Raw genomic sequence first — 13,757 nt, 5'->3', positions numbered from 1 at the left:
ACTGTAAACACCATGCACATACGCAATATATTAAGATATACACACAGGAGAAAGGCTATTATATTTTTAAAGAGGAGGAGGTAGCCAATTAACCATTATTTCTAAAGGTACGGATAGATTATGCCTAGAGAATGAATATGTTGCTGTATGTTCACTTCACTTCAAAAGGTTTTGTTTTGCGTGCTTTTTTGACCCTGAAAGAAAAAAACCTGCAGGCTTTAGTGACTCCTTCAGGAATCTTTTATCAACGACGTGTGCAATGCACGTAAATAATATGTGTATCAGTATCGCTTCTCTTTTAAGTAAGCAAAGCTAACGACTCATTCAACAAATATTTCTACTAATTTACAACATTTGGTGCAAGCCGCTGTAGATTAAGATACGTAAATGACGTAACTCATCGTGGGGGGTTTGAGTGGCTGAACTTCGTAACCCCATCCTAGCCGCGATTCTCTGCTACTTTGCGGGCAAGAGAAAAGCGTTTAGATGTGCCAAAAACAGTCTAACAAAATACATGTAAATTCTAACTTTTACTTTCTAAAGCATATTTTGTTCAGAATGCTGTGCAGCTTATATACAAGTTCGATTACGAAAGAAACGGACTGCATTTTTAGCCATACGTCGGCTACCCTGCGAACATATGGTGTAAAGCATATCCGCCAACCTGCGGGCTTTAAAGATCGTGATATCCCACTCACAACTCATATAGGGAAGGAAGGGGGAGGGAAGTAGCAAGGAATTCTATTTAAAGCTTGCCCATACTCACTTTGACAAAGATTACTTAACTTTCGACGCAGCACACGAACAACAAAGAAGGTGTCTCAGCTAATAGTGAAAAGCAACACGTACAATGGATAAACCAACACGTACGAGGCCAAAACACCGGAGAGAAAATGTCTACATGAGTGTTTTCGCCCCGGTCTAAGTGTCGCCTTTCAGCGGTAAACATGCCTCTTCGTGATCAGCAACTAGGCCGAGAACAAGTTTTCAACTGCCCTTCAACCACATGACAGTCGCAGCAAATGAATTGGCATTGTGACAGCGGAGGCAAGCGGTCAGATACCATGCACCAGTATCTCGCAACTCAAACGTCCTGCTTTTGGATATTGACGACAGTGACTTTCGCTTTTCGTTCTCTCCCTCTATTCCTATGCAAGCATGAATGGTATCTGCGGCACATATATTGAAGGATAAATCTGTTGCTTGAGACTCACCACATTATAAGGGACCAAATACGGCAACTGAACAGCAGGCGTCATTACCAATTCTTTTCTTCTTCACTTCTCAGAATCCTCGTGCCAAATGCAAATGCACAATTGCGGGCAATCGTCCAAATAAGAGGCCAGCGGTATTGCGCGTGCCTGAACACACTTTAAAGCCCAAAATCAGGGACGATGACAAACAAATGTTTACTTAAAAAAAAAAGAGCGTTCGAATTGAAGCTGTGAGGGAATATTAGGACTGGTTTTATTTTATCGAATCAAGACACCTCCTTCTTCACTCCCGCGTCCATTCAAGGAAGGAAGACGATTTCGATCCGTGTTTACAAAATCCTTTGACGCTAGAAGTGTTCGTAAGAGCAAATGTCAGTCACCCAATCACTGGACATAGTATTAGTGAAAGCGGCCGGTGGTTGGCAAAGAGCGCTTACGAATAAAAAATCACTGGGAATGCGGCCCCTAGGTTCGTGAGGCGATGTCACTCAATTTGCTCAATATGTCCGACACGTTGTCAGATGACACAACGTGTCTGCGTCACGCGAGCAACTGTGCAAGCAATCGTGCGCGCAATTGAAACAATAGGTTGTCAAGATAGAGACAAAAACGACAGCACGATAACGACGGCAACGATGGCAGCGATACCATGAAGACGACTGCGACCCCGATGGTATGACTCTTGCTCGGTGCGCCACTACCCTTGCGCCTCCTTCCCAGCAGCAGTGAAGTTCTCGGATCGGAGCCATCAGGCTATATTGGAGCACTTGGAGCTCGCGCAGCTCCTCCAACTTTTATAGAACAAGTTTCTCGTAAATTGTCTTTCACGATTTCCTTTTTTTCCCTTTGAGGTAGTCACTCATAGCAGTTTTGTTTTCCATCGCCGCCACCCATATATTTGTCTCAGCCTCTCTCACTTTGCGTTTTACGTTCACTGTTGCCAAGTTGCTGACCTTACCAGACGCATACTTGCTGGTAAGCTTCCTAGTCCTTTTCCCCAGCTGTGATTGAATGTTTTTCCTGTACAAATATCTGAACACTATCGCAACCCATTTACTTTCTTTCATATTCCTCAGATGTTCTTCAAAATCAATGTTTCTCTGAGGTTCCCTCACTTTAAACTTTGCACAGCTTCATTTGTAGTCTCCCCGTGAGCGCCCAATGCGAGGCGTCCCACTGACCTTTGCTTGCCATCGAGTCCTGATTGTACCCTTGACTTCAAGCAAACAACCGCATTTTCAAATGTAAGTTCTGGAAGCATTGCACCTTTCCACATACTTCTTAGCACCTTGTATCTATTGCATCCCCATAGCGCCCTGTGTTTCATTACGGTCGCATACCTTCTCCATTTTGCTATTATTGTTTTTTTACTGTGTCTTCAGATGTCTGTCGCCTTCGTTTATCCATATTGGCGGCGAGGAGTTAGGAAGTCGCCATCTATCGGAAGCGCCTCGCTGGCGTAGTATGAGGGATCACGTGGCGCGCTCCTCATAGGTTTTGCTCTCACAGCTCACTGAAAACACCACGCGCGAGCTCTCCCGGACATTTCTGTAAGTAATTTCGAAACGAGAGACGTTTCTTACTGTCTAAATAATAATCTTGGAAAAACTGAAAGCACACAATCGTTTGCAGACGCTATCTCTTTGCCGAATACGTACAGTCAACGCCACTGCGCATGGTCGCCGCGATGGAGTCTCCCGAACCGGGTTCTTGCGTGTAAGGTAGGTAAACACTGAGAGCAAACTATGTGAAATATGTTCTTATAGTGTTTGTATAACTAAATGGAGCGTAATAGAACGAAGCCTCAATGCAGCGATCGCGCAGATTCGCAGCGACCGACTGCGCGTCTGCTTGCTTGTCCGCGCCCTGTTTTGCTTTCTCCGCGCGCACGTTTTCGCACCGTGCCATGAGCTTTAGGCCGCAGAATATGAGCATTTGACAGTATACAAGCAACCATTGTTGCGTGGGCGCTATCAGAGCTGTTAAAAAATAATTTCATTGTAGAGACTTCGACGCGTACGGGGACTGTGATGTGCCGTCGCAACGATTCAATCTTTTTTTTTTCTTCTAAATTCTTTGACCTTTCAATACTATTTGTCGAGTTGCGTCGCACTGCATGTTTATCGGTGCACTCAGCGTGCAATTTCCCTCTGCTCCTTTTTTGTAATCCAGTGCATTAATTCATAGCACAAACATGACCATATGCCATGCTTTTTTTAAATGTGCTTCTTACCGCTGCCTTCCCACTCCACTGAACTTGCCAGTATCTATAGCATCGACAAGTTCATACACCAAACCGTCATGACATTAGTCGGGCAGCGGATTCGGGCGAGCGTCTCAGTGCGCGTTTTCAGAACATCGCACACCGGGCGCCGCAGCAGAAATCTTCCTCGCGTCTGTGCTTGCTGCATACCCGAGTTGCAGCCGATGACTGTTTGCCGGTTTTATGTTTCGCGAGCCAAGCTTCACGAATCTTCTTGTCCTGCGGCTAAGTGTGAATAAGGCTGACACCGGCCTCCGTTACGTGCGTCCGGCCCTGCGGCACCGAGCAGTAGTCTACCATGTTGCGCGCCTTCAAAGGCACCCACTACCTATTGTAGTGCTTGCAAGCGTTGTAAAGGAGACACTCGAAGCGGGAAAATTTCGCCACTAAATGGGGACCGCAGCGTTCGAGGGAATTTAAACTCGTTTTCAGCTCCCTTCGGCGCGCCCGAAGCAGCCGACGCGGCCGCTATATCCACGTGATCCCTCCTAGCACGTCACGCCGACGGTGGCGCCAGCTTTTCCAGTGGTGGAGCTCGAGGCCAATACCAGGGTATTGGTATTCTTTTACTCGAGGTATTCGCTGGCCCTTTATTAACACTGTCCACTGTTTTCACTGAATACCATAAAACCTGACTTTCTAACACTAAATTTCAATCCTATATTCTCAGCTTCTTGCCCAAAGATATCAGCCAGACATTGCATATCACTTTGCATGATAGCAAGCAACACAATGTCATCCGCATAAAACAAACCTGGAAGCTGCTGTTCTACTACTGTACCCGCCTGTTTGTATGAGAGATTAAACCAGATATTACTTTCCTCTAGCGCCCTTTCCATCCTCACCATGTAGATCATAAATAGCAGCGGAGATAGAGGGCACCCCTGTCTCGGTTTTGTGGTAATATCAACTTTTTCCTCGCTCCTTATCCCTTCCCACTTAACGCCAACAGTATTTTCCCCGTAAATCTTCTTCAAAAACTGTACACCGTCGTTGCCTACACTTTCGTGTAGCAGAATGTCCCGCAAAATGTTGCGGTCTACGTTGTCATACGCTCCAGTAATGTCTAAAAAAGCCACATGTAATGGTCTCCTTTTATTTCTGTATATTTCTATACCCTGAGTGAGAACAAATAAGTTATCAACCAGACGCCTACCTATTCTGAAGCTGTTCTGAAGTTATCCCAGTAAGCCATTTTGTTCTGCCTATGCCTGCAGCTTTAATTTAATTTCTTCATTGCTAACCTTTATATTACCCACGTAATGGTCAATGGTAAATATGAATGAAATCTATCTTTTCCCCTTTCCTTCACAAATTAAATTCATTCTACTTCGTCGCCAACTGTCTGGTATTCGCCCATCTTGAAAGGTTTTTTCTACTGCTTTCAAAAGAACTTCCTTACCTTTTGGTCGTAGCTCATTCATCAACCTAACGGGAACCTCATGTACACCTGTGGCTGTGCGTTTATAAATTTTCTTTTCAGCTTTCTTCCATTTGAAATTTCTCAGCACCAGTTCCTTTCCCGTCTGGTTCTTGTTCATGCTTTTTTGTTACTCAGAAACCACCTCGTCATTGCCTTGAAATGATTCGGCTGTTAGTTTTGGAATGTAATTTAAAGCCGCGCCCCTCCCAGTTGGTTTCCATCTTTGTCTAGGATATTTTCTTGTATGGTTCCCGACTTCCTACCTAATAAGTTAACGTGGTTCCATAATATTCCAGGTGCGGCCTTCTTCCCATGTATTTCTTGCAACCAACATTCACTTTCACCTTTGATATTTGCTTAATCCTTAAGAACACTAGGCGCCATCTAGCGGGGCCACCCTGTAGTCTGCGCATGCGTCCAAAATGCATTTCGCGCTGGTGCGTGCGAACGCTGAGAAACGCGTCATGCGGCAGCCGGGCTCCGCTCTTGCGCTACATTCTGAACACGCTGCGTCACCTAGTGGCGCGGCCGAGAAGTCCGCGCGTGGTCCCCGAGACGAGAAGCGTGGTGCGCCGCTGCGTGCGAGCGCTGAGAATTGTTCCCTCGCTTTCCGCACACCCTGTGACACATACTCAGTGACATGCGTTGACGAGGGGTTCATTGAAAAACGGTACATAGGCGGTGCATTTGCATTTTAAGTCTACAACGGCAGAAAATGACATTTTTGTTGCCATTGTAGAGTGGCACACACCCACTAGCACGTATACCCAGTGATGCGAGTTGGCATCGAAAAGATTCATTCATTAAAGACCAGCACAGACCGGATGGCGCGCATACCCACTGCTCCAAGTCGGTGTCAAAGAGTTTCACTGAAGAGCGGTGCATGCGCAGTCCGGCTACCTACAGTGACCCAAGTGCACATGGGCGGGAAATAGGTACATATGTGCACATTGCCTCATACTCAGCCACCCTAGTTGGACCGACGGTTAGTTCCGAACCATGTTCCCTCAGCGCAGCAGCCCGATGAGCTACCCATTCGACCACGGACTACCACGCGACCAAGCAAGGCAGGAAAACGGTAAGGCACAAGCCTACTAAGCTCCCGGAAAGTGCGTGAGGTACCCTAAGAATGCTAACGCAATAAAAGTGCAATGACAGTGAGCCGATTGTAGTTCTGTAGATTCCGTTCATGCACAAGTTGTCACACAACTTAAAGAATATTGGCAAACAGATAGAATGATGACACAGCGTTTTGTACCGATTAAGCCGTCTAGAGTTTGAAATCTTGATATATGTAATCTAAAAGCTGATAATTGTGGCGTTGGCGGTCGTGGTGTAAAGCATGCACACTTATTTATCCCACGCAAAGTTCCATGTTGTGTACCAGCTGCCGTTATCTTGTGGCAAAATCTATGTCGGTCGGAGTGGTGGATGTGTTAATGTGACATTAACAGAACATAAGAGAACATAAGGTCCAACTCACCATACTTCCGCTTAGCGGAGCATTGTGAAATGTGCTCTCGTGCTCCTCTTTTCTAGCACTCCAACATTGTCGGACCCTTAATTATAATCCACTCAGCCGTGTCGTAAAATTATTGAATAACCGGGAGATTATTGAAGCATTTCACATTTATCGCCTAAAGATTACTGTGTAAGCCAACCATCCATTGCACTAACAAATTAAGATGTAGACTGCCTTTTGCATTTATTCGGCCTCCCATCTTCAAGGCATGTTACTATACAAACACTTTTCTTTGGCTTTGCATATGTTTTGCTTAGAGTTTTAGTTTTCTTCTGTCACGCTGCAAGGTGATTTGTATGAAAGGTTTTGTATATGTGTTTTTCTTTTCTGACAAACTTCAGTTGCAAGTGAGTGCACCGTCTTGTTTCTTTTCTACGTGTTCGTCTTTGGTGCTGCTTCATCATGTCACCACACCGACTTGCCCAGCTGCGCCTACTTTTGGAAGATCACAGACGAAGAAGACAGGACACTTCCCCTATCTTTTTTTCTTTGTTTGTGTAATTCATCCGTTGATTCCGTACTATGAAACCTGACCGATTTCCCAGCTTCTCTTTCTATTACGGAGCCCATCAGCGTCTACTGTAGGTCTTACTTATAGTCAAGAGTTCGATGGAATACCGTCTGGTCAGGTAAAATAATTGTTAGAAAATGAAGCAGGTGACAGACCAAGGTCGAAATATAAATAATATCACGTTTCCGGATCCGTACGGGTCCCTTGTTCACAATGGAATGCCAGCCTAAGCACGAGGTTCTTAAATAGCGTTCAGCACGTGACGCCAAGTCCGGGAGTGCATGCGGTTTAAAGTGCCAGACGATCTATTGATTGTGGTATTTGTCGTTTGAATTATTAGAGTTTCATTAACGAGCGACGTTCAGCCATCCCGTGATTCTGGATTTCCTCTTCTTGAACGACCTTATTTAACTCAGTCTATTTTTCTACTTGTGCCATGCAGCTAAGCCACCCCAGTTGTGTCTTGAGGCGTGTGCAAAGCAGCGCCAACTCATTTTTTTCTGGGAGTCCCACACATGAAAAAGGACATACACAGGCGCTGCTGAGCCATACACAACGCCTGCGTGTGTCAGTTTTCATGTGTCAGTTTTAAGTGTGCCTCTTCACATAACATGGCTTACCAACTAGCACATCAGTGTCTGTTAAAACCTTGCCATGCATTTACCGAGCACGTCCTTACGGGTCTTGATTCCGATATGAGCCCCGCGAATTGGGGACCTCACCCGACGGATGTGCCTGCAGTGTACACAGGGCGAGCGTAGCATTTCATAGTCATCTCTCAGCTACGTGCCCTGACGTCGACCTCTGATAACGTCGTCGAAATAATGGGGGGTGCTCTCCGGTTACCCTTGGTGAGCCTTGACCGGCGTCTCGTACCACACCGATTTCAACGGAAACGGAATCCCCACGGCTATACCTGGCCACCTCCGTGATTTTATTTGGAGGCTCGGCTGGAAAACTGCTGCCAACTCGCGACAGGCTAGAACACTGGGGCGTGATGCCTGTCCTCACATGTCCCAACTGCATGTCGGTGGAGACAAACGCAAACGCGACAATCGAGTGTGTCGTCGCACGTGTATTTTGCGCGCCCTCCGTGCGCGGTTTCGGGGCCAGGGTGCACGGGACTTTGTATCTAGCGGAAAGTCTCCGCGTGGGCGTTTTGCGGGCTTACTGGTGGTGGCGGCCCCGTTTAGACTTTGGAACAACCGTTGCATGGCTGTGGCAGGCAACTGTCGCCGTCGTGCGATGTGGCCTGTGCTGGGCCGCCTGAGGCGAGAGATGCTCACCTTCCTCTCGGACGTGCTCTTTTGCGAGGAGAGCATGAGTTTCCCTGGTCCAGGTGGTGCCCTTTTCTTTGGGTGCGAAACGGGCAAGTTCATCTATCCTTTCGCCAAGAGCAGCGACAAACGCTAATTTAGGGTAATCTTTCTGGTTTGTTTTTCAATGTCCTGTTGCTGTATTATATGTCATGTTCTTGATATTCGTACCTACCTGCACAGTGCATGTTTAATAGTTCGTATTATCTGGGCACATACAGTCTTCCATATGTGTTCACTTTCGTTATTTCTGGTACACACAGTGAAAATGAACTTTTTTCTAAACACTATACTTGAATCACGCAGGGCGGCGTGCGTATGTCTGGAGCGTTTTAAAAGCGAAACTTTCTTTTGCCTTGTCTCACCACCCAGTGGGTGCGGGCTGCTGTATTGCACGATTGGTCTCCACCGGGCAAACTCGCACCCAATAAAGTGCTAACCGAGGCGGGCCGTGCGGGGGCGTCAAGGTATGTACGAAAGCGCGGATGCGTCAGGGTGACACATCCTAAACATTGACGATCTCTAATGCGAAAAACTGTCAGTTGCATGGGTTTGTAGAACGTGCGAAAAGAAAATTTGGCACCTCCAAGCGTTCAGAGTTGGCAGACCAGCTCTGGGCCATCTGGCAAGCCGAAGATGCCGTCCGAGTCCAAGGACTTCGAGCCGCCACCTGACGCCACCACAACAAAAACTGTTGTTGTTGTTGTAGCCTGTCACACGTGTGACTCCTACCCACGATGGGGGATTGGCCAAGATATGGATGAATTATTCCAAACTGCCGGACCACTCTTTAATACAGCTGCTTCTTCTTCTTCACCCCGGTTGTGCTTGAATTCCTCGGACGGTGTTCTAAAAAAAAAAAAACCAAAGGCCAACTGATGCTCGCGCTGGAACGTTAAAGCTATCCACACATACACACTGTGTGTGTATGTGTTCGTGTGTGTTGTACGCACATACCTGAGCCGCGACTTTGTAGCGATGCCGTCCGATCGATTCCATGCCACTCATCGTCCGCCATTCACAACCCGCTGGGTACCAGCGATAACTCGGTCAGGGCGTCGCTGAGTGAGGCGGGCTAGCAGCAGCATCGTCTCATCTCTCACTTCGGTGCTGCACGGGATGAGACCAACCGAATACCGTTCGCATTTCGTCGGCGTCCGATAGAGGAAATAGGTGTGGATGCGGTTGCTCTGGAACGCGAGAGCCGCGCTTTTAAATGTGGCTAAATTTAGCTTTACGTTTGCACGCTATTCGTTTTACTCGAACCAGTGTACGCACCACGGTGCGGTATGCATAAGGAAGAGCGTTCGGAAGAACATGGCTGCCGGAAGCATCTTTCTGTACCGGAAATGAGCGCCGTCCAATGAGATTCATCGGCGGCACTTCAAAGCTTTTCGATACTTTAAAGAAAAAGCAAAAAAAATGACTAGGAAAGCTGACAATGTCCTCTTGAACATCTAGGGACCTTAGGTGCGACGTTGGGGGCGCCAACGGTGAGAGAGCGCCTCGGGTGTCCGTATAATGGCTATCGCAATAGAAATATTTATGCGCCTAATTGCATCCTAATTGTAATACTCGTATATTCTTATCATGCGGCCAAAAAAGAAGCCTTCGCTTTAAAACGTGAAGCTCCGTTTTTTTTTTTTAGCGCATTCTCGTTCTGAAATGCTACATTCGGCACCTCATAGAAAACGCGACAAGGTAAAGAAGAAAGAGGACGAAGAACAGAAGCAACAAAATTCAGCCGCAAGGGACGAGATCTAGTGCATCTGGCCCGATCATCAAGGGCCCAACAAGGACATCAACTATCTGAAGCACTCCAAGCCTCCCCCTCCCCCCTCTGGCGACTTAGACAAGGACGACGTTCAAACACGCAACGTGATGACAGACGATGGCTTTACCACGAGTCCTCCGCCTACAAGCCATCAGGACGGCGTTAGGCATCCTCGAGGAGCCAACGATTCGGACAACGCTGCGGCAGACCACGTGAACGCACAGAGGCATCGGCAATCATCAAGCGATTCGAGCTACGATACGGTAGACGACAACAAGACAGCTGCGCGTCACCAAGCCGGAAGCGATACGGACGCCGTCACGGCACAGGACGCAAACGCAGCCAGTCCAAGTACGAGCGACGAGGACGGAGCTGTGGCCGACGACGTGAAGACAGCTGCGCGTCGGCGATCGCACAGCGATTCGGACGACGCTAACGTAGAGGACGGGAAGACCAATGCGCGTCGCCAAGCGAGATTCGATACGGACGCCGTTACAGCACACGACGGGAGGGCAGCCGGGCACACCGCCACGCGTCCTCCGGCGACGGACTACGTGAGCGCCATGTTAGCGGAAGACATGAGTAAAGCTGGGACTGCCTGCACGGCAGCTGCAGCAGCCGCTGCCGTCGCCATGCGCCTAGCTGACCAGCGGGAAGTCGACCACCCAACACAGTGCAATGCAGACCCTTGCGTTGTCTGCATGGTGGTGATCCTCGGTTTGTTCCTAGTCTACCGCATGTTCCTAAGATAGCCTCTCAAGTGACGTCGCAGCCGCCCGAGCGTAAAGCAATTGGTGCTGCCGCAGAACACGTCTGCGGAACACTCTGGTCACCGCGAACGGCGATGGAGCGACTGATAGTCGTCACACTTGTTCTACCTGTTGGTCAGAATTTTCCATATTACAATTAGTCTGATTTGTGCATAATGCGTCAGCGGTCTAATGGAAATTGCAATGAAATCGTCGTCCAAGTATACTACCAAGGTTGTATTCGTGCGAATGAGCTGTCACACAATACGCAGCTGTCGTTGCGTTTATTAATGCGATAGTGATTATATGGACTATCCAACCGCAATTCCGGCGTCGCCGTCGCAATGAGCTTCCGTATAAATTCAATGGCGAGAACACCGTCGGCGCGCGCACTACGCTCTATGTATGTGCGAGTGAAGGCGTACGAAGGGAGCCGACGATCGCGGCTCAAACTCGCCCGTGCGAGAGACGAAAGCGGGCAGGACACGCGCCGCCACCCGTCGTGAGCGAGGGAACCAACGTTGCGAGGCACGGGGGGAGAGGGGAGAGAGGGGGGGCGGCGTTGTACTCTGGCTGCAAATGCGCATGTGGCGGCAGCGTGCGGTCGCCCGACCGTATCTAGAGAGCGATCTACGTTGGAAGCTGAGTCTAGGAGCGTCGGCGCTCAAAGTTCGTTGAAGCGATGTAGACAGCACGAATGCCACTTCGCTCGCTGCTGCTGCCTCGTTTCCTCACGCCAGCGTTCTGACAGCGAGTTTCCGCAGTCATCGAGTCAGATGTGTTCTTCATTCGAATCTTTGAGATTCGAATGAACGCGACTTTGGGAATGGGATCTCCGCACTTGGTGTAGACATTAATGTCGATTTCAGTGGGGGGTTTCCAGTTCTGTGGCTTGCGGCCCTTTCTAGTGGGCCTGTAGAGAACGCAATAGGGATCACATATTTAATCTGGTTGGTCACTCGAGGAACTTTGCGTGTATTCGCCGGCTTCTTTCACGCTAAAAAAAAGAATTATGTAGCACGTATTGAGCAACAGAAAGCTGTATCGGGAGTTTATGTCGCTCTGCAATTTTCTCATTGACTCTTTTATTCTAACTATAATATTTGAGAAGTTGAATAATTAATTATGGCTAATGATGTAATCAGGCTGAATGCAAAAAAAAAAATACTCGAAGTATCTCCAAGGAACGGCAAACAATATTACTTCGGTTCTGTCTTGCTACGTGGCCTTTGCATATTTTTTAAAAATCTTGGTGCATGATAGGACACGCAAAATAAAGTGTCAATTGCGCTCTCGCATTGCGCCGCGCATTACATGCTTTGTTATATAATTATACTGTATATTAAAGCGAAGTTTCCTTCAACTGCTATCCCTTGGTATCGCATAGGTCCGTCGGCCGGTCAGTAGGTCGCTGGGAAGGTTCTCTCCGAGTTCTCTCCTCACTCCTAAAAAAAAGAAAAGGAAGGCAGCGCGGCCGCTGGTGAGACTTGAACTTTAGCCACCCAGCACAACAGCCCGTCCAGAATCACACGTGTGCTGCCATCTTGCCGGCTGGCTCTTTAAGATAATCATCCCGCGTTGATTACGATGATGATTTCCGTACTACGGCACATACTCACCACGGAGGATCAACCAAGAAGCGGCCAGTACATTGAAAAATGCAATCGAACGCCTTTATAACGAAGTTACTGGGATGTAACAATTATTCCTTATACACATCACTTTGTTGCAAAGACCTCGCACCTTACCACTCGCAATAGAGCAAGCCAAGCAGGTTCAACAAAACCAAACATTTGTTTTGCATAAATTGAAGAGAGATTAGGGGCAATATGTCATTCTTTTTCCCTCATTTGCACACCTCTAACTCAAGGTGTGATTGCAGCCGATATTATTGTACCGAGGTTGACGACGCACTCGGCGATGAAACGTGAGGTCGGTGCAAGGAAAAGCTGCAGATGATCGAATACCGCGATCCGCCTCCCTTGCCGTCAAAATTGTCGGTCCGTTCACAGGCTCTTCATCCATGTTGCTATTGTTGACATTCGCATCCTTTCTGCCCTAGATGGCTTTGAAGGCGTCATTGGTCATTCATCACGATCCCATCGTCACGCCGTCATCAAATGTGACGTATCCGTCAGCCGTCGCACCCCGCTGCTATCTTGCAGCAAGAAAGGCACGAGTTTGGCGATAGCTGAATCTGTGGAAGGGAAGGGAAGGGAAGCGTAGCAGGGGGCGGCAGAAAGTTGGGTCGGCGGATGAGGTTAAGACATTTGCAGGGACGGCATGGCCACAATTAGTACATGACCGGGCTAACGATGATGACGATGATGATGGTGATGAATCTGTGGAACAGTGCAGCAGGACAGCAACACTCAGACACGTCGGTGTGCTCGTAAAGTTCGTCGCTAGCGCTGCCGTTGGCAACATAGCGCTGAGCGTAGCTCGTTGGCTGCTGCGAATGTTGGTAGCGGCTCCGCTACGTGACGTTCGTTGTGAAGCGAGAAATCAGCCGTTGCAGTGGCGTAAATTTCTAGGTTGTACAAAGCGAATTAATTCGTTGTAGTAACGTTCCTCGTAGAAGCGTTCAAAATAGGCATGAAAGAGAGGAGTTCTACAGGGACATAATCAATCCTTCGTTATAGAGGTAAGTTCATTCTAGCGGCGTTTAACTGAAAAGAAATAAAGAACTACAAGCCAATAAGAGTTGCCACATTGCCTCGCACAGGTGAGCGAGAGAACGTGAGCAGGCACCAGCTTCCTTGACTCCCAGGACGCAGGAATAAAATCGGAAAACTTATAGCAGGTAATTATCCATTCCCGAAAGCTTCGGTTCTCATGGGTTCCAACAATCTGCGCTGCATTTGCATATTTTTTGTTAGATCCTATGAACCCTCTTTTCTGTCACGAATTGTCATCCGTGCGGTATAAAAAAAGCACTAAATTCGGCAAAGCAGAAAGCAGCAGACAGTTAGGTTAGGTGCACAG

At 47.9% G+C, this 13,757-nt stretch overlaps 2 protein-coding genes across 7 annotated transcripts in view; one reads left to right on the top strand and one right to left on the bottom strand.

Moving 5' to 3' along the window:
* The window catches only part of LOC139061241 (neprilysin-2-like), a 146,322-nt gene that overhangs the window by 54,613 nt on the left and 77,952 nt on the right, over positions 1-13,757 (bottom strand). For 4 of the 6 annotated variants that reach the window (XM_070540943.1, XM_070540945.1, XM_070540941.1 and 1 more), the window contains exon 1: positions 1,215-1,296. The exons of the other annotated variants lie outside the window; for them this stretch is intronic. In XM_070540943.1, coding sequence (XP_070397044.1) covers positions 1,215-1,259 — 45 coding nt within the window. In that variant the 5' untranslated portion in view covers positions 1,260-1,296. Of the gene's footprint in view, positions 1-1,214; positions 1,297-13,757 lie in introns of those variants that run through there. 6 annotated transcript variants of the gene reach the window in all.
* LOC139047047 (serine-aspartate repeat-containing protein C-like) lies at positions 10,131-10,775 on the top strand. Its single transcript, XM_070520988.1, has one exon. The coding sequence runs from the start codon at positions 10,131-10,133 to the stop codon at positions 10,773-10,775; it is 645 nt and encodes a 214-aa protein (XP_070377089.1).

This window comes from Dermacentor albipictus, chromosome 6 (genome assembly GCF_038994185.2).
Source record: "Dermacentor albipictus isolate Rhodes 1998 colony chromosome 6, USDA_Dalb.pri_finalv2, whole genome shotgun sequence".
Classification (NCBI taxonomy): domain Eukaryota; kingdom Metazoa; phylum Arthropoda; class Arachnida; order Ixodida; family Ixodidae; genus Dermacentor; species Dermacentor albipictus.
Note: the sequence above shows the minus strand (reverse complement) of the source record. Positions and strands in the feature narration are given on the sequence as shown.

What these genes read in the sequence shown, in the direction of transcription:
- LOC139047047 (XM_070520988.1), top strand. Translation starts at nt 10,131, where the DNA reads ATGACAGACGATGGCTTTACCACGAGTCCTCCGCCTACAAGCCATCAG.